Source organism: Polyodon spathula, chromosome 3 (genome assembly GCF_017654505.1).
Source record: "Polyodon spathula isolate WHYD16114869_AA chromosome 3, ASM1765450v1, whole genome shotgun sequence".
Lineage (NCBI taxonomy): Eukaryota > Metazoa > Chordata > Actinopteri > Acipenseriformes > Polyodontidae > Polyodon > Polyodon spathula.
In genome coordinates this window covers 56,209,880-56,236,537 of record NC_054536.1, presented here as the reverse complement: position 1 = coordinate 56,236,537, position 26,658 = coordinate 56,209,880, and the positions used below count along the sequence as shown (strand labels likewise).

The 26,658-nt window shown below is 37.7% G+C and overlaps 1 protein-coding gene across 3 annotated transcripts in view; it reads left to right on the top strand.

The window, feature by feature from the left end:
- The window catches only part of LOC121313212 (protein virilizer homolog), a 61,389-nt gene extending 35,352 nt beyond the window's left edge, over positions 1 to 26,037 (top strand). For 2 of the 3 annotated variants that reach the window (XM_041245534.1, XM_041245533.1), the window contains exons 15-24: positions 297 to 558; positions 3,582 to 3,799; positions 12,493 to 12,625; positions 16,274 to 16,429; positions 16,961 to 17,121; positions 21,720 to 21,816; positions 22,499 to 22,665; positions 23,325 to 23,755; positions 24,323 to 24,469; positions 25,675 to 26,037. In XM_041245534.1, coding sequence (XP_041101468.1) covers positions 297 to 558; positions 3,582 to 3,799; positions 12,493 to 12,625; positions 16,274 to 16,429; positions 16,961 to 17,121; positions 21,720 to 21,816; positions 22,499 to 22,665; positions 23,325 to 23,755; positions 24,323 to 24,469; positions 25,675 to 25,847 — 1,945 coding nt within the window. In that variant the 3' untranslated portion in view covers positions 25,848 to 26,037. Of the gene's footprint in view, positions 1 to 296; positions 559 to 3,581; positions 3,800 to 12,492; positions 12,626 to 16,273; positions 16,430 to 16,960; positions 17,122 to 21,301; positions 21,353 to 21,719; positions 21,817 to 22,498; positions 22,666 to 23,324; positions 23,756 to 24,322; positions 24,470 to 25,674 lie in introns of those variants that run through there. The other variant, XM_041245535.1, reaches the window with a different exon arrangement.
- The last annotated feature ends 621 nt before the right edge of the window (positions 26,038 to 26,658 follow it).

Sequence of the window (26,658 nt, the reverse complement as noted above, 5' to 3'; positions counted from 1 at the left end):
CAATCACAAGGCACATTTCAGCACACTATGTAATTTCGGCATAGAAGCCTAGAATTGCATAGCATTTACCAGGTCAGGTTTCAGTTGCAAACAAATTCAAAAAACAAATGAGCAACAAACTATTTTCAGACATTAGTTTCCTGTTATAAATGTGCTGTTTTGAAGTTTTCTAATAATTTAATCCATATCTTTCAAACACTGATGAAGGTGTTGAAATGCTACTGCTTGATTGACTTGTAGTTATAACTCAGCGTTTTTTTAAAATGTATTTGAACCATTAATTTCTCTCTTTTCAGCCCCCCTGAAGGGAAAGAGAAGGTTTGCACTCCGGAGACCACCCGGCTCTTTGCTTTCCTGGACTCCTTAGCCTCGCACCGCGCGTGTAAAGTGGCTGTCTTGCACCTCCTCAGTGGAACCAGTAAAGGAGATGAGAAGTTTCCTGAGTTGTTTCCGTCCATTTTAGGGCTGCTGCAGCAGCAGCCCCCAGCCGACAACAACATGCACCAGCAGCACTGTGCCGAGTTCATCGCAACTATCATACAGTCTCTTTGTGATCAGGTAAATTACAGGATATTACAAAACGCAATTGTGTGATTTACCTCTGGCTTGTACTTTTATATATTCAGAATAGAACACATATACCTTTAGGTATAATTTATATTGGGTTTGTAATTTAATGTTTATTCCTGCCAAAGCACACTATGAAAACTTAAATATTGTAGACCGTCTTTTGTGGTAGGGGGAAAAGATTTTTAAATGGTAGTACACCTCTGCAAGGGAAATATATTCTCCATTAAACTACACTGTTCTCTGAGCATGTTTGGAATCGAGAAATAAATGGTGTCTTGAGGTATAAATATGAAATTAATATTTTATTTTTAAAACAATTGGGTTTTTCTGTAAGAAAACATTGTATTTGTGAGCTGAGTGGAGCAAATTACAGTTACAGTATACTGTAACAGTTAATGCTGGAATGCACTTTGAGGTAAAGCTTAACCTTCAGTCTTATCAGATTAAGACAATAGTGGTTCATGCTGATGAAAGAATGGAAACCTTTTTTCTTCGACTTGGTTTACCTACATTAGAGAGGGACTTACTATTTATTTTCATGTTGCAGTTCTAATATTTGATTTTGTTTGTAAGATCAGGGAGTAAATGAAATGAAAGCATTTGTTAAAGCTCCTTAAGTATTTTGAGGTCAGCAGTGTAAAAGTAGAATTTCTTGCATTCTGACCCAGGTAATAAACCAACATGTTGCACAAACATCACAGGTCAAATAATACATTATTGTTAAACATAAATGTTCCACTGGTGTGCAACCATAAAACAAATAAATGAGGGATGTTTGAACAACTAGCTGACTTGGAAAAATGTACTCAAATTTCAGGAAATTACTTTGTTTACTCCTAGGAGACACTGTACACCTCTACTGATATCCTGTGCTTTGGAATTTTGATTGATCTGTTAAGTCCCTGTGCATGTTTATCTAAAGCCAATTATGTTGATTCTTTATACCACTGTAAACAACAAAAGCAGACCTGATACAAATGTGGCAGTGGTTGGTATGGAAACTGCCTAATTTACCTGCTGTTTAAAAAACAAAAAGCCTTATTAACAAATTAGTTTTTTTTTTTTTTTTTTTTTTTCTGTGTTTTCTTGACTGACATATCCCTGTGGACATAGTGTAGGTTTTCAAATTCAACACTTTATTGGGGCATCTTGGAGTAGAACAACATGGTAACAGACAGCAAATAACCAACGTTAATACCTAGCATAAGAAGAACCAGCAACCACAGGTATTCTGTGCTCTTGTGTTAAACCTGGGATTTGAATATACAGTGTGCACTCTTGCTGGAGTTTGTTTGATTTGCCAATAGCCAGGAGAAGATTAGTACAGTTGCAAAATAATTGGCCCCACCCATTGATATTGCCCAATCAGAAGCCACTATTTTTGGCGTGGCAGTGGTGGGCATTAACTGCAGGGTATTAACCTCCTCTGGAAGGGTCATAGAACCTTGAGTCATTGAGACCACTAACATTTAATGAATAGAAATCTGTTTTATATATTGCAGTTTTGTGATATCTCTTTATTTATATATATATATATATATATATATATATATATATATATATATATATATATATATATAGGATAGATAGATAGATAGAGAGATAGATAGATAGATAGATAGATAGATAGATAGGTAATTTCATTAAGTAATCTAAGACCAGACGGAATATTAATTCCGGGACACTTTTAGCGTCCTATATATATATATATTTTTTTTTAAATTCACGGCAGTGTCACAGGTAAAGTGTTGTATTTTGCGGAATGTCCAATTTTTCAAGAGGGATCTTTGCACAAATGCCTGTGTCAGGTCAAAATGTAATGTGTTTTGTGCTTCACGGTTTTCAGTGGACTTTTTGAGCATGGAAGTCACAGTTTTTTGTTTCTTTGCAAGTAAAGCAGTCGCAGTACTTCCGCCTTTCTTTTTCGGTGAATAATTGAATCTAAATGCCTGGGGGGCAACACATTATATGCTTAAAAATGCAAGTATTAATTACTGCTTCCTACTAAATGTAAAATATTGTTTAATCCTCAATGTATAGGTAATAATTTATTTTATTTTATTTTATATACTGGGTTATTAGAAAGTAAGTTTACCACATCAACGCACCATGCATTGATGTGGTTAACTTACTTTCCAATCTCCCTGTACTTAATCAAAAAGTTTTCCATGCCAAACCTGACCTATGAGTGTTGTACAAAGTTGTATCTACAAAACTGTTGCTGCAACCACACAATCAGTTCCTCGCATATTGTTTAGGAACTTGACTCCACCGATTTGCAGGGCTATGTGCAGACTGTGTCATTGACCTTGATGCTGTAAGGCTTCCATATTGAGGTGATGGTACTTTTTTTTAGGTAGAGAAAACACTAGAATATTTTCATCCTATTCAATTTACAGGTATATAAGGTATATTCTGGTCTAAAAATGAACCATTTCACTCTCACATTGTTTCAGCTTATGGCCATATCAATAACAAATATAACATGCTGGACTAGAGACAAAAAAGATCATGAGAGGTGTCATTCCACTGTCAATATGTACCTGGGATGTGTGGTTTTTGACTTCACAAATAATTACTGGATTGTACAGTAAATGCTAGTAACTTGCAGTATTAAACTTGAAATTGAGTAGTGGTTGCTGTTAAAGGCCTGATTTACTTAATAAAATAAATACATCAAAAACACAACCATAGTATATTGAGTACATTTCATCACTAGTATCCAGTATTTGGGTGATGCCATTCTTCATTGGAAGTGGAAACCAGATTAAAACTAAGGCTTTTAAAGTGCAAAGGTGGATCTGATATCTAGGATATGCTCTCCTTTTTTTAGCTTGTGATTTACAAAAACTAATGTCATTTAGTTTTTTTTTTTTTTAATGTTTAAATTAAAGTAACACATTAATTAGTATTAAAAAACGTGTTGATTTTACACTACTCATTTAACTAGGATTATTGTTGTTCTATAGTTCTTGATGTGATAAATGGATGCAAACTCTTATTTCGTTTAGGATATTGCACTGATTGTAACCAGCCCTTCAGAGAGCTCAGTCTCGGAAACGGAGCAGCTCACCAATGCCCTCCCGTCAAAGGATGTTTTGTCCACCATATGTGACAGAATGCTTGAAGCATTAACCAGCACTGAGATCAGCTACACCCTAGTGCTCACCTGTATCAGGACAATGATGTTCTTAACGGAGCACCATTACGGACTCTTCTACTTAAGGAGGTAAGCTTTCTTGTTTTAAATCTTTTACATCTTTTTTTTTATTAATCTGTGAAACTAATAGTAAGTGCCCACTCCTAAAAATTAAAAAAAACGTTTAAACCAAAATAAAAAATACATAAATAAATAAATAAACAGGATTAACAGTGTTAAGAATTTAGCAATTGAATAATAGTACTTAGAGACTGCTACGGTCCCATTGCCAGATGCAATGGGACCTTAGCAGAGACCTGAACCATATTTTTGTCCAAACCAGTCCAAATACAGACACACCTTTCATCTTAAGGGCTTGTTTTTATATGTTGGATATATGCGCTCCACACTGTAATATGGTTCGAATCCATTTATTAAAATACAGAGTTGTAATGACTCGACTCTTAAGTCATAATTTTTCATGACTCGACTCAAGCCATTGCCATCAAATGACTCGACTTGACTCGAGTCCCTTAAAGCAAAGACTCGACTCAACTCCCTGCTCAAAAGATGTGCCTCGACTCATCGCGCAAAAAAGTCTCCATCTGACTCGAGTCATTCTCTTTATGATAAAATCAATAACAAACTTTTCAATACATGTAGCATCTCTAATACACGCAGTCATTGTGTCATTTTGCACATAAACAGGTTCCTGCCATAGAAAACACCTTTCTAGCCTATAGCACCGTTCAGAATGTGTAGGCGGGAAGCAAAGACAGATTTCTGATCGCTGATCGCAGAAAATTCTGTGTAAAAATAGTAATTTTGGATTTTGTCACACACGAAAAAACAAGACAACAACAATATGAAGAGTACCCTAAAAGTACCCGTGGTATTAATTAAAAACTCAGGCACAATGCAACTGTTGTATTTTACCAAAATGAGTAGGTAGTCAATATTCTAAAAAAAAATAAGCCAGGGCAAATTAAACAATGTGGCAGAAAAAGCGCTCATTGAAAGTTGTTTTTTTTAGGTTTTGTTAGCACACTGGTAAAAGTAATGAATGTATGGGAAAATGTTTCTAATAAGTTTGCCTAGTGAAAGCTTGAAAAGTAAATAGGTTGGGATGTATTTGGTGCTCACTGTTCTCTTTTTAATGTGTCTGTATGGTTGTATTTTATCTATTTATTTATGAACACCATATCTCTTAAGGAAGTTGGTGATTTTTAGGTATTTTTAAATTTCCCTTTAATTCCAATTCTGAATAAAACATTGTCTACAGTACACATGTGTTAAGCTAGTACTTTATCATACATATGCATAAAACTTTTACTTAGTTTTATGTATATTAAAGTATAAGACATGACCGGAGAGAAAGTTTAAAATACTAATTTTGTTTCTGTATTTTTCAGTACAGTATTATGTTTTGTTATGCCATTATGACTCCAGTAGACACCGTTTTATTATGTTTTGTGCTTTTGTGAAACAGTATGTTACATAAAAATGTCTAGTTGACATTTATTGGAAAAAGACACTCCATAGCTCAGCTTACACTAAGAGGAGAGATATGTAGTACAAATTCTGTTACCTGTGAAATAATATAAAACTGAATTATATAAAATGTTGCCTCTATTTTTTTATTTGTCTCCTATGTGTTAAAACCTTGAAGTAATAGCTCAACGTGAAATTAAATGCCACCAAATTTCCATTCATTTGGTTAATGTATCTGAAACACAACTATAATGGAGTATCAGTGTTAAAATGAGAAAATATTTAGATGTACTAAACATCAAACTCAATTGAGGACAGAGAAAGGGGTCTTTATACAGTGGCAAAATGTGCTCCTAAATAGATCAAGGAATCTATTGGGGGGTAGGTAGAGAGAAAGTGAAAGCAGTTGGCTTCAACAGAGAGATGTAACACCGTAAGTGAAGTGTTTAGAGAGAACGAAAAAGAACTGAGAGAAGCAAGCTAGCAAACCTGTAAGTGAAGCCAGCTGCTTAATAAACATGTGGTGTTTTGTTAAAGTTGTATTGAGTTGCTAAATCATTATCAAAAGTAAGTGGCAATGAAACACATAGAAAGAAATTGATTTTTGTTTGGTTGCTGGTTTGCTACAGGCTAAAGAACATGAAAAGTACTTGCTTTGTCTGTTTTCCGATACGTGAATACATAAATACGAGATTTATTGTTTTCATTAGTAATAATAATAATAGGATCCCCCAGTCGCTTCTCCGGCCACTTTCACGGGCATCTCCGGACTGGTTATAGGATGACGGCGTTTCCTTGGCTGCACAAATTCAATCTGGTTTTTTGGTTTTAAACTTTCATTTTGGTTTTACTGAAAACTGTTTGGACGTCAAACAAAAAATCGAGTTAAAAAATAAATAAATAAAAAGATCATAACTGACCTGCATCCCTGTTTACAAAGATTGTTTACATTAAAAAAAAAAAAAAAAAAGTTATTGAAGTGTTATTATTTTTAGATGTTAAAGATTTACAGACTGTTCTTTCTCAGGCTGCTTTTAAGTTTGGTATTTATATATTATTTTGAGAGGGGAAAAAAAGTATTTTTATACATTTCTATATAGCATGTCCAGCAATTCCATATACTAGTGATTCATGCAATGTTTCTACAGTAAATACAGTAGTGGTGTTCCAACTATAAACAACTTCTCGGTCTAACTTCTTTTTCTGTCTCGCCCTTTTACGACAGTTTCTGAACTGAAGAAAAGCTGCACTGGCACTTTATAACACAGACATCATAATCAGCATTAGTTTTATAAATAAATAAATATTAGGCCTATTACGTGGTTATCTTTCCTAATGTACTTACTTTTTTGCTGTGAGAGGAGCTGTAGAGACGACGCTTCAGCCCAGCTCCGGCAGCCGAACCTGGGGTGCAGAACCTCAGACTACCGTTTTAGTCAGGCTATTTATAGTTTAAAAACTGCCAATTAAAATGATCCATGAGTGGGAATGCTACTTTTTTATGTACAAAAATCTAGCGTTAGTCAGATGTGTTATGTGATCAGTGGCGCCCCCCGTCCTACATTTATAATGCTGTTGGGTTACAAAGCTCATATTGTGTGACCCCGGACCCGCATTATAGCGAGGGAGCACTGTATTCAGTTGGTGGGACTACATAAATTTGTTTTCCAACATACATGTCATTCAAGGTACCTACAGTAGTTCAGAAGAATTGTGTAATCCATTATGAGTCTTGTTGACCTTGAACACACTTTTCAAAACATATACTTTTTAAAAGCTTTGAGCTAAGTAAGCTGTTTGTGTTCAAGAGGAGGCCAGTGCTGTTGGCCAATAAGGCGTTTTCTTATTAAATACGCTTTGCAAAAGAAATGACAGAAAATACATGGATTGACCTAGAACTCACCAGGGGTGTGTAAAACAGTAAAGCATGTTTATGATGTAAACCAAGTAATGGTCTCTGAGAAAGATTACTGTGTTTTAAAAGTATTACTGTGTTTTAGAATCACAAGGTTATAGAATCTAAGAAAGTCTACTCATACCAATTACCGGTCGGGTCCAAAGATAACGAACATCAATTCTTAACCCCCACAAGAGTACGTACTCTCAACATAATGCCGTTGTTTCCAACCAGTCGTTTCCACACACAACTTCAGGACCAGTTACACGAGAGATAACTATTAACCTCGCATATCACGTTATACTTTTGAAACTTTTTTTTTTTTTTTATATATATATATATATATATATATATATATATATATATATATATATATATATATATATATATATACACACACACACACAGTACCGTGAAAGTATTTGCCCCATGTCTGATTTTCTACATTTTTGACACAATGTTATCAGATCTTCAACCAAAATCTAATATTAGATAAAAAGGGACCCTGAGTGAACAAATAACCATGAAATTTTGATACTTTTCATTTATTTATTAAAGAAAGTTATGCAACACCCAATGCCCCCGTGTGTAAAAGTATTTGCCCCCTTAGACTCAATAACTGGTTACACCATCTTTAGCAGCAACAACTGCAGCCCAACGCTCTCTGTAGTTATTGATAAGTCTCTCACAGCGCCATGGAGAAATTTGGCCCACTCCTTCATGCAGAACTGCTTCAACTCAGTAACATTTGTGGGTTTCCGAGCATAAACTGCTCATTTCAGGTCCTCCCACAACATCTCGATGGGGTTTAGGTCTGGACTTTGACTAGGCCATTCCAAAACTTTAAATTGCTAGTTCTTCAACTATTCTGATGTAGACTTGCTTATGTGTTTCGGATCATTGTCTTGCTGCATGACCCAGCTGTGCTTCAGCTTCAGCTTTAGCTCACGGACGAATGGCCTGACATTCTCCTGTGGAATTCTATGGTACAGAGCAGAATTCATGGTCCAGGTCGTGATGCAGCAAAGCATCCCCAATGATGCTACCACCACCGTGCTTACTGTATGGTTCTTACTGTGGAATGCAGTGTTTGGTTTTCGCCAAAGATAACAGGGCCCATGTTGGCCAAAAAGTTTCACTTTTGACTCATCTGTCCATAGAACATTGCTCCAGAACTCTTGAGGATCATTGGTGTCATTTTTTTCTCTCAGACTCCCTCTATATACTACTACAACCCACAAAAAGATCTGGCCAAATTCAATGTGAAAAATGCAGAAAATCAGACAGGGGGCAAATACTTTTTCACGGTAGTGTGTGTGTGTATGTATATGTATGTGTCACATACACATATATGTGTGTGTATATGTATATATATATATATATATATATATATATATATATATATATATATATATATATATATATATATATATATATATATATTCTTAAAATAAATAACTATCACGTGGTTCTTAAAAACAGTAAAGAAACGTGGTATTCAGTACTTACATTTAATACAGAAGCATAATTTTAGAAGAAGTAGTTTTCCAATTTTTGGACTAACTTCATGTTTTAATAGTAGAAGTTTTAACATCTCTGCTGACAGCGAGTTTAAAACCAGCAGTAATGTATTCATGTCAGTCAAGAAATCTCTTAGAAAAGCTGGTAACAACAAGGCCAGACACCACCCCCGAATTACCGGCCTGGATTTTAAAGACCTGCGGGAAACTGAGGTACTGTCCCCTGACACTGTGGTCGGATTGGTGCGTAAAGTCTGGTTCGATCGTCAACTTAATCTGGCATGACTTGGACGCGAGGGTGTCCAATAACAAACAAAAACATATTTTGCAATCCAACGTAATATTCAAAAATATTCACAAACTCACTTCAAGATCCAGCTTCAGTCTCCATCGCAGCTGCTCTCCTTACTTCCTTAGTGTCATTTGAAACTCTGCCCATCATCACAGATTGTATTCAGTACGCCAATTTCTAGTGAGGTGGCACCTTCGATGCAGAAATTCACAATAAACTAACGTGCAATTTTTAAGCTAGCAATTAATTAAATTCAATTTCAGACTATATTACACTAAGGATGTATACACAATAAAAGTTTCTGGTTTTGTCTTAATTTAAATGTGTTTTAAATATTTTAATAATTTTTCTTCCCACAAATGACATGTAGCCATACCACTTCTGGGGCGGTTAAAGGCCCTTGGCTGATGCCTTGGACCTTATCACCACCTCAGGCTTGGTATATAGCATGGGACCCGCACGGCCCGTGGTGGTTTATACCTTACGTATAACATACATACATACATATATACATACACCGAGCATCAAAAGAAACTTATCACTATTATAACACATTTATGTTCGAAAAAAATAATTTATAAATATATAAATGATGGGCATTGACTAAATGTGTTCTTTTTAATTCATCCTTGACCGTGACACGTTTGAGTGACTATGACTAAAGCATATGCACCTAATTAATGAGACAGTTGATTGGACACTGGATATGCAGTGATTTCAGCTGTTGAATTGCAAGTTTGAATAAAAGCAATAGTCAATCACAGAAAAAAAACAATATGCCACGTCTGTCAAGAGAGCAGTGCCTTCGTGCAATTGGCATTTTGGAGGCTGGACTAGGGCAGTGTACTGTGGCTCGCCGTCTTGGGTGCTCACAGGCCACCAACTGGGAGACCAAGAGTCGCAACTCCTGCCTAAGATCGACAGATCGTTTTGCAGCATCTTTGTGATGTCAATTGTTAATCAGCACAATAAAAAGTCACTGCACCTGCTCTAAAACAGTGTTTGCCATTTTACAATCACATCTACTGAATTTTATCCAAATTTAAGTGATAAGTTTCTTTTGATGCTCAGTATATCTATTTCAGTTTGTTACTTGTCTTTTTGCTAAGGGGGTTAAGGCCCCACCAGTTTTCATCATTAGCTTTTAGAAGTATTTGAATTTGACATATTGCTGGAAAGTTGTCATGGTGGTTTTCCGGTATATGCGTACGTAAAAAATGTGGCATTTTCATTTACGGTTGTCCGTTCAAAATTAGTACAAGCATTTGAATATTGGCTGATTTGCAAAATGTTGTCAAATCCATTATATGCAACACTATCTTAAAGTTGAAAAATATCCCAGCAGTAACAGGGGTGTGCAATTCGTATCGCCCGACAACCATGACAACAAGATTTGCCGTTGTACTTTGCTCGTTGGACAAATTAGTTTTTATTTGTTTATTTTCCCTACGTTCATTCTGTTGCTAGAAAGACACTCCGGGTTTATTTCTAGAGAGCCACGCACGTTTCTGAAAACTGAATTGTAGAAGTCTACCACCTACGCACAAACACTTTAAAAAGTTTTTACTTCCCACGCCTATCACTTCTAATTGGGATCGGCAACTTCTTTGTAGAGAAGGAAACCAAGTAAAAAGAAACCCAGATTTACCCACGACTGTTTGGGACCTGACAAACCCTGGCAAGGCAAACTCCCCCCCCCCCCCCCCCCCCCCCCCCCTCCCCAAAATTGCAGTCATCTGGGTAAGAAAGGCCTTACTTACCCTTGTGAATTAACTACAAAACAAAGAATGTCATACACTAGGTACTGTTAAAAAAATAGTAAATGTATGTATTCTAAAACAAAAAGCTTGTGTGTATGTCGGATAAAAACAAAATAATAAATTCTTAAAAAAAAAAACAAAAAAAAGTAATAACATAACTTTAACTTGAATAAACGCTTCAAATAAAGTGTGTGGAAAAGCAGGGTGTTGTATAATAGTGTTGTCCGCGCACTACTTAAGCATGTAAGACCAGAGGTATTATATGCATAAGCTAATCCATTTAGTGTAAAATAAAGGAAAGAATGAATAGTGTTTTTAGAAAAGGTATTTTGTGAAGAAGCAAAGATCCTGTAATTCCTAATTTAATAGGAATTCCTAACTGCTGGTAAAGAAATGATTATCGCTTTAAATGCTGTAGAAATGTAATATTCTCTTGTCTGTGTGCAGTACATGAAGTCATCTTTTTGGATTATTTTCTACATTTTTCATCAGAAGAGAAATTAATTGTTTTTTTGTTCAAATCACAGTACCAGTATAAAGACACACAGTAGAGTTTGTGGAACGACAAATAGCATTTTTGTAAGGATTTTACGAGAATAAGCTTGTGGAAAATATTTTACACCTTATGTCCAGGCACTCTTCTTATCTCTGTGTGCAGCATTGATGTATTAAAATTCCTGCATATCTGCTTGTAAGAGACAGCAATGTGGAACACCTTTTGCCTTGAAGGCAATTTTTTATTATTTATTTTTTTATTTTTGGTGGGATTTCGCCTTCATTTATAGCACACACTTATCTCCACATTATGTAGTAATACAAAAAAAAATGATCCACTGTATACACATGCATATAAAAGAAAATATATTGCCAGAAACAAGATATATTCTTGTTGCTGTATTTGGATGTAATGATGCTGGAAGTAGTAATAAAGGCTTGTATTGTTCATGTGGTTCAACCAGTTCTGATTTGCAAGCTGGGTTTGTTGCATTCCTGAAACAGTGATAACAGAGGCTTTCATTTGCATTACAATTTATTGTAAATAACCTCCTTTTCTGGTTCTTTAATCACTTCCTGTGCTGATCACAGATAGGTTATTGAACATATTTTGAACACATGAAGCAATTTGGTACCAGGATGAACATTCATATTTTCATTCTTTTACTGTTGTGCAAAAAAGAAAAGGAGGCCTGTGGATTTTATTATGTAGGTTTTCACTTCATTTCAATCTCGTGCTCTCTTATAGAACATATTCTGCTAAATATTAGAATATTGAATGTGACTGCTGTTCCTTTTAATTAAGCAAAAATGGAACAAAGAGAATGAGGGACTCCCTAGTATCTCATTTGTTTGAATGTCCTTAATGGTAAAATCCATGCCTAGGACATTATATGTTTTTGCTCTCTGTCGGTGCATTTCTACCAATTTGAAAGGCTTGAGTTGGCACACACCAGTGTAAATGTCACACACATGCACCCCCCCTTGATTCATTTTTGAGGTGTGGATCTTAGGGGAAACAATTTGTTCTAACAATCTGTAGTGTTACTTTCTTCAACCATCAGATAAGGCATTCAGAAGTTAGAAGCCTCTCAAGCATTTATAGAAACAAACATCCAAACAAGAACATGTGAAAAAATTGTGAGTTGAGCTGCATATAGATTTCATTTTAGATTTAAACCCTCCTAAATTAGCAGCTTTCTTTGTGGGAGATTTTTGAGCATGTTGAAAAGTGGCTTTTTTTTGTCTTGTACATTAGCAGCTTTATAGAAGGTTACTGGAATTAACATGTTCTAGTTTATAACCGATATGATTGCTTTTTTGCACAGCTTCTTGAAGAAACATGACACTGCCCTCTTCTGCCTGCTGAAACGAGTGGTCTTATCATTCAACAAAGAATCTGCTGAGCTGGTGTCGGCTCTGTTGGAGTTCCTTAGGCAGATCTTAAACACTGACACTCAGGTAGGAGATGACGCTGTTTCTCCATTAGTAGAAGTTCATCTTTTGAATGTGTAGGATTTGTAATTCTGTTTGGAAAAACTTTGGTAAATGTATTTTAATGTTTCTGTGTTTTAATTCATGTCAAATGTCAAAATAATTAGCCAAAACATGTGTTTCTGATAGACTTACCATATGTGTATTCTTTTGTTTGTCAAAATGACTTTAATCTCCTGAAGTTGTGTTTTGAAAGGTTCATACTGCCCTCTATTGTTGAGTAAAGGAAGAGTGGCACCAAACATCACAGATTAAATCCTTTGTACTGTAGAAATAGTCAAATGGTTGTTTGGAATGTCATGTGCTATATATCACTTTTCAGCCAACCACAAAAATCAACGTCACATGCATTCTCCTGGTACTTACCTACGTGTATGCTGCTCTTCATGCCATCTCCCATTGACTGTAATTACTGAATGGCACAGGGGGCATTTTCTTATATATTTTTTTGTTTTGGGAACTTCACCCCTTGTCCTACTGTAGTTTGGAATCTTGCTATATATAAATATCCAAAAGACACAATCACAACTGGAACAGAAATGACCACACTGCATGTAGGACTGTTGCAAAGAGCCTGTAGCGATTCAGTTTTTAACATAAAGCAAAAGTGAAGAGTATGCTATTACTGTCCAGTGCAATAAATATTACAATGTGCAACTGAAACATAAAAACCTGAGCTACAGCAAAATAAAACATTTCAAGGGTCAAAATACATAACCAAGTAAAGTGAGTTTATTGCCATACTCAAAAGAATATGTATGTGCATGTGTGTGCAAGAAAAAAAAAGAAAAAAGCATGGAAGGGTGATATGAGATAAGCACACAGTAAAATTAAATGCTGAGGCAACACATGAAAAGTTAAATATAAACAACAATAAAGAAATAAGGCCTGCACAAACAAAAACAAACAGATGGCAATAACAAACACACCATGCAAACAAAGGACAACCTAACCTCGAATGGCTCCCCCACCTTTACGGTAAAGCAGTTAATACAGGAACAGCTCAGAGAAAATAATTGCTGTAAAACCCTTAATAGATGCATAAAAAAACAGTAGGTACAACAAACCCTTCTAAAGCCCGATTCACACTGGACTGAAAATCAACACATAAACAGGTGGATTTGGAATTTTTACCGACATCATTGGTGAAATGTAATCCTGTGCAAACCATCCATTTGTTTTTATCCCAGGTAATATTCTCGGAGGTCCTCCTGATTTTGTTTTACAGGACATCGGGATCTTCTGTAAAATTTAATTTATGTTAGAATTGATACAGCATTTCTGGGGTATTCTCCTCAAAGCAATACCAGCCTTCACAATAAACCATAATAGTGTATAATATTAAAATTGATACAATCTGTCCTGAGATACTCCTGTTTAGTAAAACACTATGATTGTGCATAGCCAAATCGGGGCCAGGCGAAAAAAGGTACAAAGAAAGTAGTTATTTATACCCGGTTCATTGTGCACAAAAACACCTGCCCACAACATCGCATTTCATTTTGAATTGATTTGACTTCTAGAGAGCTAAACATGGCTGCTCTTTTAAGTGACTCCAGGATGTCATGAACTTGAGGCATTGGGTAAGCATCAAACTGGGTTTTTATATTCAGCTGCCAGTAGTCTATGCAGAAACAGTAGGATCCGTCTCATTTCTGAATGAGTACTACAGGGGCAGACTAATCTGACGAAGGTGGTTCAATCACCCCATCCTCAATCATCTGATGAAGGTGTTCCTGTGTTGGTGCCTTCTTTTGGGGTGTCACTCGGTAAGCTGTAACCCTAACTGGCATCTTGTCTGTGGGTTACATGGAGTGTGTACAGACGGTGGTCATGTTCAGGTGTGATGTGCATACTGAGGGCTATTCTCTTAAAGCAACTATATTTTCCTCTGTCAGTGGGGTAAAACCAGCGGGTGCCTTAGGCATCTGATGGACAACCATGTAAAGATTTGTCTGGTGTAACTCAGGCTTGTTCTGCATATTCCATGCAGACCCCCCACTCTATCTTGGGTGAAAATGAATAATAATTTTATCCCTTCTGTCCTTTGACCCCATATTTTTCCTCTCATCAGTTTGGGTGTTTTTTCGGGTGACCCGCAAAAGCGAGTCGGGTTCGGGTCGGAATGTGAACACTTTCACGGTTTGTGGTTCGGGTGCGGGTCAAAAAACTGTCATTTTCAGGTCTGAATTTAAATCGCCAAAAACTATTTCTGTCCTTTCAGCGTACTCCTATGTAACCCTTTCAGAAATAATGTATGAGAAGGTAAATGTATCGTAATTTCTGCACAAGGCAATGTAGGGAGGAGTCGATTTTCCATTGCTGGTACCCTAGTGGCAGCACCTGTGTTTATAAAATCTCCGTGCCTGTGAACACCCAGTGCTGTGTGTCTCACTATTATTCAGTGACGACCCACTCAGGTAACATCCACCAGTTATAGCCAGTAACTGGACTTCTACCTCCCCATTCTCAACCTCATCAGTCACTGTGTAACTAACATACATTTCACTTAACAGGGTAACTAATTCACTGACTGGTTCTCCTGCTTTTCTCCTAGTAACATATGCACCAGGTAATAAATTGATATTTCATCGCTAGGCCCTGGCCCTGAAAGTCGACAGTTCACGAGACTTAAAGTTGCCAAATCTAAATTAATGCTGGCTTACAATTTACCAAAACTCCTTGGTAAACCTGTCTTGGCCCTGTACGAGCCACCAGTTCTGTTTCAGTTGCATGTTTTATTCTTTGTTGCACTGGACAGTAATAAACCTACATTTTAGTTTAGCTTTGTTAAAAACTGATTCATTTACAAGTTAATTGTATCCTTTGTTACCGTGTTACATTTTGCGCTATCCCTTGGTTTGATATGCATCAGTTTACGAAAAGGCATTATAAATATAAATGCATTATCCTGGCAATCCAGCTATTCTGACCTAGCTGAGTTTCTGAAAATGCAAGACACATTTAAAACAGTATCGCACAGCTCCAGAGCTAGAAAGACATTGAAAAACAAATGTCAAAATGCTGCCATGCTCCTCAACTATATCTAAAGGCTAGACTAAAACTTTTAATATTTTAAATAAATAAATAAATAAATAAATAAATGCTGCTACATACTTAATTAAATATGTAACTAAGCGTGGGACTGGTGCAAAAATTGATCACATCTGTTCTACCTAATCTTTTCTGGCTCTCTGTATAGGGGTGTGGTAATAAGTATAATGCACATTTTGGTTCAAACAATCTATTGAGTTTGTAATCCTTTAGTGTTGTTTAAGTTGGCATTGATTTCTTAAATATTAGGAATACCGTTTATGGTAGATAATATATTTTAAAAACATTTTTTTTTTTAGATTAAATGGTTAACAAGCTAAAGTTAAATACATCACCAGAACCTATAAAAAATAGTGATGGGCAGCATTCTCGTGTTTCTTAAGCTACTCAATGTAATGGACCTAAACTGTGACCCTCAAAACCAGTATACCGGAGGTAACAATGTTTCCAACAACAATGGAATATATTTCTTTCAAACTCTATCAATAACATTCTTATTAAGGTGTACTGATTTAGATCTGACAATGCCTAAATTAGGTCCTTTTTGTGTTTCTTTATCAGGGATACTGTGGTGATGAAAGCACAACCCCCATGGATATAGATGGAAGCTGCCCTACCCGCTCCTTGGCATTCAGTGTGGCAGAGATGAAAGAACTTCTGCAGTGGAAGGAGAGCTCTCAGGATCACTTGCTTCATGAATTAGAGAAGCAAATCACAGTACGTTCTTAAGCATCCTGTCAGGGAGTTTATATGTACTTGTGAATCTGCTGCTGTTTCAACTGCTAATATCTCAAAAACCACTTGAGATGCAGATTTTTTATATTTTTCCATGTTTACGTGGAAGTAAATTCCATCAGATATGCTATTCCCTTGCATAATGTCCTCAGAAGGCTTTGGTTTTGTTCACAAAATCCTTTTTACAGTTTTTCTTCATTAATAGTACAACATGCTTGTCTATATTGCCATTAGGACATTGGTCTCTAGAGCTCCAACAAATATCTAGAATTATATCTCTATAGCTTTAGTCTTGAACTAGCCAGAGAAGAAGCAGCTGAAACATCAGTACACTGAAAATGGCAGCTGAAAATGTTTGTCAAAGTTTTACCTTGAACTATTTTGAAGTTATTGATGGTGTACAAGAGACAAAATTAACCTGTAATTTGCTTAATGTATGTGTGTACACCAGCATTTAGCTAGATTGAGCTTTTTTCCTTGCATTTATATACTTATCTTTTTTGTGGTAAATAGGAATATTCTAAAGATGATGATAGCCTTGAACCTGTGCTGGAAAATGTGGTGGGACTCAGGCAGATGCTGGATAGTGACAGTAATGCTACTGTTTCAGCTGAACAGGACACAGAACCTGTACTTCCTGCACCAGAGAGTCTGCAAACCCAATTCAGTAACAGGTACATTCACAAAATTATAACCTGTTTCACTGTAATAGTTGTAATATAATGATGTGTACATATTAGGTTTGATAGTGTATATAGTATCTGGTCCTACAGGAACAAGGCTGTAATAGCTTAAGTGCTTCAAGTATAGGCCATTTATTATTGGAGCTAGCAGGCTTCAATTTTGCCATTGTGACATTGTGCTCTCCCCCCAAGCTGCAAAAGCTCCAGCTGGAGTTATTTATTTCTCATTTTGGCTTTGGCTAAAAATACGAGACGTTCTATATTATTACTGTATTTGTTTAGGGAGTTTTTTCTCTCTTGTGTGTGTTTTTGTTTTGTTTTGTTTTTTGTTTTGTTTTTTACAGAGGCTATGCACAGGATTGTCTGCAAAGTGGTACTGTAGCAGTACTGCGCAGGACCAAAATACTTGCTTCGGTTGTAGTAGCTTGCAATCTCTTCCACAGTATCTTGATGCCGTATTTTGGTGACCGCTTTTGCCTCGCCATTACGAGGGCTGTTAGTTCATTCTAACAAACAGGCTTCCCTCAGACTCATGTGAGTACTGACTGACTGGTTTTGCCAGTGGCTTTTACAGATTTGCATCCCTGCACTTTGCCACCCTTGGTGACTGCGAACCGGTGGACCCGTACCATAACTATTTCGGGGTCACCGACCCGCTCCGCTCCCAAACTGGGTTACCATACCATACTGACTCAGTGTTAGTCACCAAACCGACCTGGGAATCCACGAAGGAGTCAGTACGCCTAATTCCCAAGCGACCACCTGCAGTACATAAACCAGCAGCAAACTGGTGCCCCAGGTCCCAGCAGCCTCAAAGACAGGGACAGATGGCTGCACCCTGCACAGAGACTGCAGCCACAGGCAAAGCAACAGCTCTAAGAATTTGCTGCCACAGGCCCAGGGCCCGTTCTCTGGGAGTCATCTGGACTATTGGCGTCGGTGCACCAAAGACATCTGGGTGATTACTACCATCCAGACCGGCTACTCGCTGCAGTTAAAGCACGGTTCCCCTCCCTTTCGGGGTGTGACTGCAACATCAGTCACAGACCCACAGAACGCAGCTTTGGTGTCTCAGGAGGTAGCAACTTTGCTGCAAAAACAGGCTATTTGTATGATCTACCCTCCTCCAATTTTTGCAGGACCTGTTTGACAGGGAAGTCCCCCTCTAAATTAAAGGTCTGTCTGGCAGCTATTTCAGCTTGCCATGTCAAGATTGACTCGGTCTCTCCAGGAGCTCACCTTCTTGCGGGGTAATTTTTGAAAGGGGCTCGGTGGCTTGAGCCGCCTATGAAGGATATTTGTTCCTAGCTGGAGGCGAAACGCGGTGCTTAATAAACTCATGAAGCCTCCATTTGAACCCCTACATTCAGCTGAGATGAAGTTTATCATTTTAATGTGGCTTTCTTGCTCACTATCATCTCTGCAAAGGGGGTGAGTGAGATGCAGACATTTTCTATTGCGAAAGCGTGGACAAAGGTTGCGCTCGGTATCAGTCCTGCTTTTTTTCTCCGAAGACTATCGGCATTCCATGTCATCCAGGTTGTTGAATTGGAGGCTTTCCATCTACCTCCTTTCCAGTCTGACAGAACGACCGCTCAATACACTGCCCAGTGCTGGCCAAGGTGCATTACGCTGACAGGACGAAAGATTGGAGGCAGTCCGAACAATGTTATGTCTGCTATGGGATGAAGTCCCATGGTCAAGCCCTTTCTAAGCAACATCTGTCTAAGGCTATAGCAGACCGTTAGGCCTGCCTATGAGTGAGTCAACTTGCCCCCTCCAGAAAAGCTCACTGCCCATTCCACCAGGGACATGGCAACATCGTGGGCTTTGTTCCAGGGTGCATCTGTCAAGGATATGTAATGCAGTGGTGTGGGCTACTCCCCATAGCTTCATTAGGCTCTACAGTCTGAATGTCGTGGATCCTCAAAACCCTTGCAACACAGGCACATAGGTGAGTTTGTCCCTCAATTTTTCCGTTGTAGCTACTGTGTTGCTGGGGTTCTGTATGGTAACATGCTAGTCAGCATCTCGGCTTAGCTTTGTATAATTCCAGTCATTCTGCAATACTACCCTTGCGACAGCTTTGGTACACTCACCCATGTGGTAATGGTTATATTTCGTACATGAATGGAAACGTTAGATTGTTGGTATAACCCTGGTTCTTTGAAATATAGGTTGCTGCATCTGTAATTGCAACATACTTGAAGGAAAAATGATGATGAGATCTGTGAGCGCAGTCCTCTTGTACTCTCGGGGTGGGGCATGACTGCACCATAGGCTCGCTGAGCAGCTGTGGTGTACTTTATTCAGGTTTTGGGTCTTTAGGAGGGAAATACCTGTACAGTAATGGTTATTTCAGGGAGCCAGGGTTATGATAATAACCTAACGTTTCCCATTAATTACATAACATAAATGCTTATTATTCAAAGTAATAATTACAAATTTACTGGGGACGGGGGGACTCGTGTTGCTGGTGCTGTGATTGAGAAATGCAGGATGTTGGGGAGAATGGAAGTTTTACCATTTCCTTTTAGTCTCTCTTATGCATCGTACACATGATACAGGACCAATAAAAATAGCAACTTTGTTGACATTGTTGTACTAAAACTATACATTAAACTGTAAGGAGAGCAATTGCTGAGTCTAACAAAATCTGCTGTAGCCTCTGTACAGTACTTTGTATTTGAACAAATAACAGTATGCAAATAATATACAAGTTGCTGACTGCCCCACTACAGCAGGTGTAGATAGATAGCTTGCTTTGTAGTACTACTGCAAAGCAATTCAGTCTGCCAGTCGATGGTGAAAGATTGACCATTTTTAACAAAGTACAATTCCCTTTCATATCTTGGCTGTGGAATACAAACGTATAGAAATATTTGTATTATGCTCCACTCGCAGACATAGAAAGGTCCTTCCAGTCAACAATAGGCATACCTGACCCCTGCACGTCTGGGTTCAATTCACCCTGTCCAATGAAGTATGTTAATTTCAATAATTGTATTTGTAAACATTTCAGAAAAAAACAGCGACATTCTCGGGTTGATCATTTTATTTTGCATCTCCATATTTGAATATGTAGAATATCTCTTTCATACACGTATGTGGATTTATTATTAGTCGATTTACCACATCGTAACGTTTCGCCCACGTGGATTCGCTTACATACATTACCAAGCCCTACCTATTTCACTGCCATGAAAAACGTCACACGGACCGAGAAATTCATTCTTCACTGTTAAAATTGTCTGTTTTGTGTCCTTTAGCCTGCACTTAAATCCAATGAAGTTATGTGTACCGGTCCAGGTTCCTGATGTGATTATAAGTAGGGCTTCTAGTTTTCAGTTTTTGTTTTCCATCTCTCTCCCTCCCTTTTAAACCTCAATTAATAGTTAAGCCGTAACTGAATACCAGATTGTTTGTTTAAATTAGCATGACTGGAAACTAATGCAGTGGAAATTAATAAGCTGAATTGGGCAATTAGAGCCAGAATGAAATGCAGGTTCAAATAGAATCAGGTGAGATCAAGGCATGTTGTTTGTTAACTTAATCAAGATATGATGGAAAAAGGAAACAACTTCTTTTGGTAATCAGTGTTTGATTAAGAAAGCGAATCGGCTTAAAATATATTTAAAGGGACATCACGTGATCAAAAATAAACCAAATAAACCAAAAATTAGAATCCCTAATTATTAGCTTGTTTCAATTTCAAAAAGAAAACTGGACGGGATTTATTGATTGACACTTAACAGCAGCCAATAACCACTCTGGGCTCTCCTCACTGATTGGTAGATATGTGCAGGTTTAATATCCTAGGAGATCTCAACTGGTATTGTTAAGCCAGTGTCCGAAAATGAATTTAAAAAATCTGCAGTAATTTTGCATTCCACATGGTGATGGTGGCAAATTGTTTTGTACAACCTGCAATATTTAATTGGATTATATAGACTAAAAAAAAATCAATCAAAGCAATCAAAAATGAAAAGAGGTTGCGGATAGTGCATTGCTTCAAAACGAAAAGTGACAACGTAGTAATTTTAAATATTATTAGTTTCACTCAAGACAGATGGCTACAGTTGGGATTGATTTAAAACAAAAGAATATGTATGAAATAAATTAAAGCAGATTACTCTTCATCTCTACATCATTATCCTGTATTTGTTCGCAGATGCATATTCTCTGAATTTTAGAAGCAACAACACAGATTATGTTCTTAACAGTAAGTTAATAATATACAAGACAAGTTTTTAATTTCATGGAATATTCGATTTCATTAAAATATTATCAATTTGTTATTGTGGGGTTCCAATCGATAGATAATTCGATTTATTATTGTTATCGTTACAAGCCTAGTAGGTAATGTTAAATATCTATTGCAAACTTTCCAGAAGAAAGATGGTTGACTGCAGGTGCCTAAATGAGTATTTACAATAGCCTAAAAAGGGAAAAAGAGGACGCCATGGTGATTTTAAAATGATCGATACATGGAACACTGGGCTTAAATTTTAAGTCTTTAAAGTAAATATGTTGGGGGGGGGGACTGTTTTGAGACCCGAAAAGCAATCTCTCTTTATTTTATGCTTTAGGACTGTGTATATTCTGGCAGATGTATTTGATGACCAGCTGAAGACACTATGGCTCTCTCCATTCCAAGCAGAGGAGATTGACACAGACCTGGATATGGTAAGTGAGCCAGCAAGACCAATAGCATTCTGGTTAGCTGTGAGTTAACTGTAATTATCAGGAACTGTTTTTATTTGTCAGTGGCAGCAATAATTCAGCGAACAAGGAAGGCGGATTATGCACCCCACACAAACCTGGTTAACTACAAAGATAAATACTTTTAATACACTGAAAGAACTTTTCAACAATGAAGAATTGTCAGTCATGCATGCCTCAATATTACCTGGGCTCACTATAAAATACAGGTAGTGAGTGTCTTGTCAATAAAAGCCGATTTGCAGTGGACAAACATGTCTGTGTAACTCCCTCCCCTCTTACCTGGTCCCCAGCACTCATCCACCTAGTCCTTTTGAAATAAATAATCAATTCCCCACTATCCCCTGTTTGCAAAGAATTAAAGAAACAAAGATAGCCCTCCTATCTTACAAGGTCCCCACCAAGCCCCCTCCCTATGTCTGTGTTTCCATCTCCTATCACATACAGTGCTTGAAACTTGTACACAAACGTAGACACACAGTTTGAAAACATTACTAGTCCAAGATAGGTGCAAATCCAGATCTAGAAATTCGGCAAGAATCGTGTTGATGTGTTTTACAGAACAAGTTATGTTTAATGTTTAAAGTAAGATATGAAATAGGACGTGATGTTTTTGTAATGTTTAATCAGTGTTGTTTGATCTCAGGTGAAAGTTGATTTGGTGGAGCTGTCACAGCAGTGCTGCACTGATTTTGACCTGAAGGCAGAGCTGGAGAGGTCTTTCCTGATGGAACCTTCTTCTCCTGGAAGGTCAAAGGCAGCCAAGGGTTTCAAACTGGGAAAACATAAGCATGAAACATTCATCACATCAAGGTATATGGCACGACAACAACTTGATGGAACTTTGAATTTTAATAAACTGAAATAGTTCAAAGTTTTTGAGGACAATGTTTTTTAGGTAAATATGAATTTGTGTGTGAACAATCCACCCATTGCTAGAGAGCTGATCATTACAATGGGTGTGTGTATTTGGGGACTCCTGCAGCACTTGCAAAAACATCATCAGGAGAAATGTAGCCACCTACTTGATCTTTTATACGTAACTACAATATGTTAGTTTTAGAATGGCTGTTTAAGGACATTGTTTTTATGAATCTAAAGTGGCAAGGTTTCTGCCTAAAACCTTTCAGATGTCTTCACTTAAGCATCCATGTAAGGGGAGCTTCTATGTTTTTGTACAACTCCACCACTGCTGATATTTCGACTTCTAATATCTCCCGTTCAATAAACACAGTTTGCTTTGATAAATGTAGTTTTGTGTAATGCGTCCTTTTAAAAAGAATAAACACAGAACCAGCGAGATCTTTGCATCCACACATCTGTTTTTTTCTTTCCATTTGTTTTACTTACTTTAGCAATTCTTTAGGTTAACAGTGACTTTATCTTGTTTTCCCCCATGCTCCCACAAAAATACTGATCCTGCTAACAGAGATTCTCTTCTAATATGTCTTTATTTTTTTTGTTTTATCTAGTGGGAAGTTGGACTACATAGAACCTGCCAAAAGGGCCCATATTATGGCTCTTCCTAGAGGGCGGGGCAGGGGAGCATTCGGACAGCTTTGCAGACCTCACGATATTTTCCGACAAAGAAAACAGAACACTAGCCGACCACCGTCCATGCACGTGGATGATTTTGTTGCAGCAGAAATAAAAGATATTGGTCCTCCTACTGGCTTGCTTCTACCAAAAAGGACTGTCAAAGGCTCTCTAAAAGCTTTGTCTCGAGGTCTGTTCTCTGGGAACAGAGGTGGTCGGGGGGTTTTCCACAGTCAGACCCGATTCTTCTCATCCCCAGCTCCAAAAGGTTTGTGTACTTCCCGGGATTTGTGCAGACCGTGGGAAACCTCTATGGTACAGCACCCCCTGCCAGTGACACATGGAGCTGCACTTGCAATTCTAAGAAGTAAGCAAAATAAAATCAATGTTATATTTGACCCTGCTAATAACTGAATGGAATCTATCTGTCTGTCTATCTGTCTGATATGTGAAGTTTGTTCTTAGGTCTTACTACTTTTGATAAGTTGCAGTCATTCAATGTCTGAGTTTAAAAGATACAATGATGTAGCCACAGTCTGCGTCGCCTTCTGGTTTAGCAATACTCACTGGACCCACCAATCAAGTGTTTCAAGCTTTTCATACTTGGCAACAACCCAGTGTTACATTGAAAAAGTTAAGATCTACCTCTTTGAAACTGATGCAACACCCCCTCATAAGAAAATCACAGATAGATACACTGATACAGAGCAATGCCTTATTTTATTTTCAGGTTTAGTTGTGAGGCTCCAGACATAGCAATTGCTAAGTGGATTGTTATTGCAGAATCATGCCTAGTATCTCAAATCATCCACATATTCCGTGGTAGTGCTAGATGGAGTGACCTGTGTTTACTGCTTACTGTGTAGTGGTAATGGTAATACAGTGGGTCCTTGTTTTATTCGTTTGGTGATTTATACAAACCTGTGTGTTACAGGAAATTACAATCGCAGAGAAGGCGGCCGTGGGTCTGCTTGGAGTCCCCAGGGTATACCTGGCACGCATCGTGGAACGTACAATGAAGGTAGAGGGGGGCAGAGCAACTTCAATCGAGGGCCTCCCCAATCCAGACAGCCTGCTGCAGGTTAGCATGTTTCCTGCTTATACTAATACCATCGTTATTTTTACCTCCCTTCTAATTTATTGGAATCTTTAGTATCATATTAGCCCTCTAATGTACATATCACGCACCTCGGTTTGGAATGATTTTTTATGTAATTTTCCAGTTGGTTTGTTGACTACAAACCAGATTTTGTGAAAAAGGGTTAAAAAAGGAAAAGGAAATTGTTGTTTCAGCGTTTATGTTGCTTGCACAGAAGTTAGGGGAGGAATGCCCTCGTACCAAACACGGTATCGAAGGCAGGCATGTTCTAAAGTCCTTGTGGTAAGCCAAAATGTTTATATGTGTTTTAAAGCATTAAGGTGTTTTCACATTAAATCATCAAAGCTGAAAAAAGGGGAGGTAAGTTCCATTTGTAGAAAAAAGAGTTTTATTTTAGGAAGGACAAGACAATTGGAAGAGTCAAAAGAGTCAAGCTATTTTCTTTTTGTCAAGGTAAAACGTGTCTGTGTGTCAATACAGAAGAGTTAATTTTAGAACTAGGCCTATATACATTATAAATTAAGTGAAATTGAGCTTTACAATTGCAATTTTTACCTTTTTGTTTCAAATGATTTATTTTTTAATCTTTGGGTCAGATAAATACTTACTTGAGAACAAGGTTTACAAAGGTCAAGAATTGAAGTCTTTTTGTTCTGGTTTTCCTGCAACCTCACCTACACTGTAAAACAGGTTTACATAAGTAAAAAATATTCTGGCTGAAATCTCCAATTTATTTTGTTCAGGCCCGAGTAACTTTACACAAAGACTACTCTAGATTAACTTAACCCTATATATGTTATGAATACTAAATACTGAAAAATAATCATAAAAACACAGTAATAGACATAGAATAAGTAAATGAATGATTTTGTGTGTCAGTGTTCGAGTGGAGTTAACTTTGCTAGACATGTATACAGTTCTGCAGTCCTGTGTTCTGTGTTTCTGTTCCATGTTTTGTTGCATGATGCTCAGGGGTGTGCTCTGTCATTGTGCTGGTGTGTGATGCTCATGGGTGTGCGTTGTCCCGTGTGTGCTGATGTATGATGCTCAGGGGTGTGCTCTGTCCCGTGTTCTGGTGTATGATGCTCAGGGGTGTGCGCTGTCCCCTATGTGCTCTGTCCCTTATGTGATGGTGTATGATGCTCTATTCCGTGTGTGATTCTCAGAGGTGTGCTCTGTCCTTGCAGGTGGTTACCGGCTGATTCCTCGGGACCATGCCCCTCGTGGTCGGGGAGTGGGCCCCTCATGGTCAAGCGGCGGTGGGGGAGGCAGTGGCTCCAGAGGGAAATTCGGTGGTGGAGGCAGCAGCGGTAGCTGCAGTGGCGGCCGAGGGAGACACGTCCGCTCCTTTACCAGATAAACCTGCCATTTTGCACCTCTTTTTTCAAAACTGTCACCAGCAAGGAAATGTGATGGAGAGAACTGTGGACATGTGAAATGTTTCATCATTGTAAGAAACTGCCAGATGTCCTGTAAGCTATTAAGGCACTGAAGGACCAATGTGAATTTTATTGTATTGTCTTGAGATAATAAAGACTTTGTTTGATGAATAAGTAAGGTATCTCTTTTTCTTACAGCTGTGTTGGAATTTCAATAAAGATAATGATGTAACAAGATGCATTCTTTGTTTATAGGATATTAAACAGTCAGTGTGCCATCATATTGCATTTTGAATAAGAGCAGGGGTGACAATCCACAGTTTCCGTGAAATTACAATACAGGTTAAAATATATGTAGGTCTTGTTTTATTAGAGCAAAACTTGTCCAAACTAATTGGGACCAGGAGGTGTTTGAAAATTCAACCAATTTTATTTCTGTAAAATTGTTAATATAAAGGCCACAACACACAATGCAATTTCGGTGCAGTCCGATTGCGTGATTGCATGCAATCAATCGCATGCAGTCTCGGCTGACAGCTCTAGGTGCGATCGGATGCGATGCACTATAGTGTGTGGAAGCGGGAACAGGGAGTGTGAAGGATGTTTGAAGTGGAAAATAGAGAAAAGAAGATGAGAAGATAGATATAGATAGATAAAAACTAGGTTTGGTTGAAAATTTGTTGTATACGTTTCTGTAAATACTTGAAAATGAAAACACGTTACAATATACAAAACAAAACATAAGGAGGATCAAAGCAATGTTCAAGAAAATTGTCTCTAAATCTTGGCTTT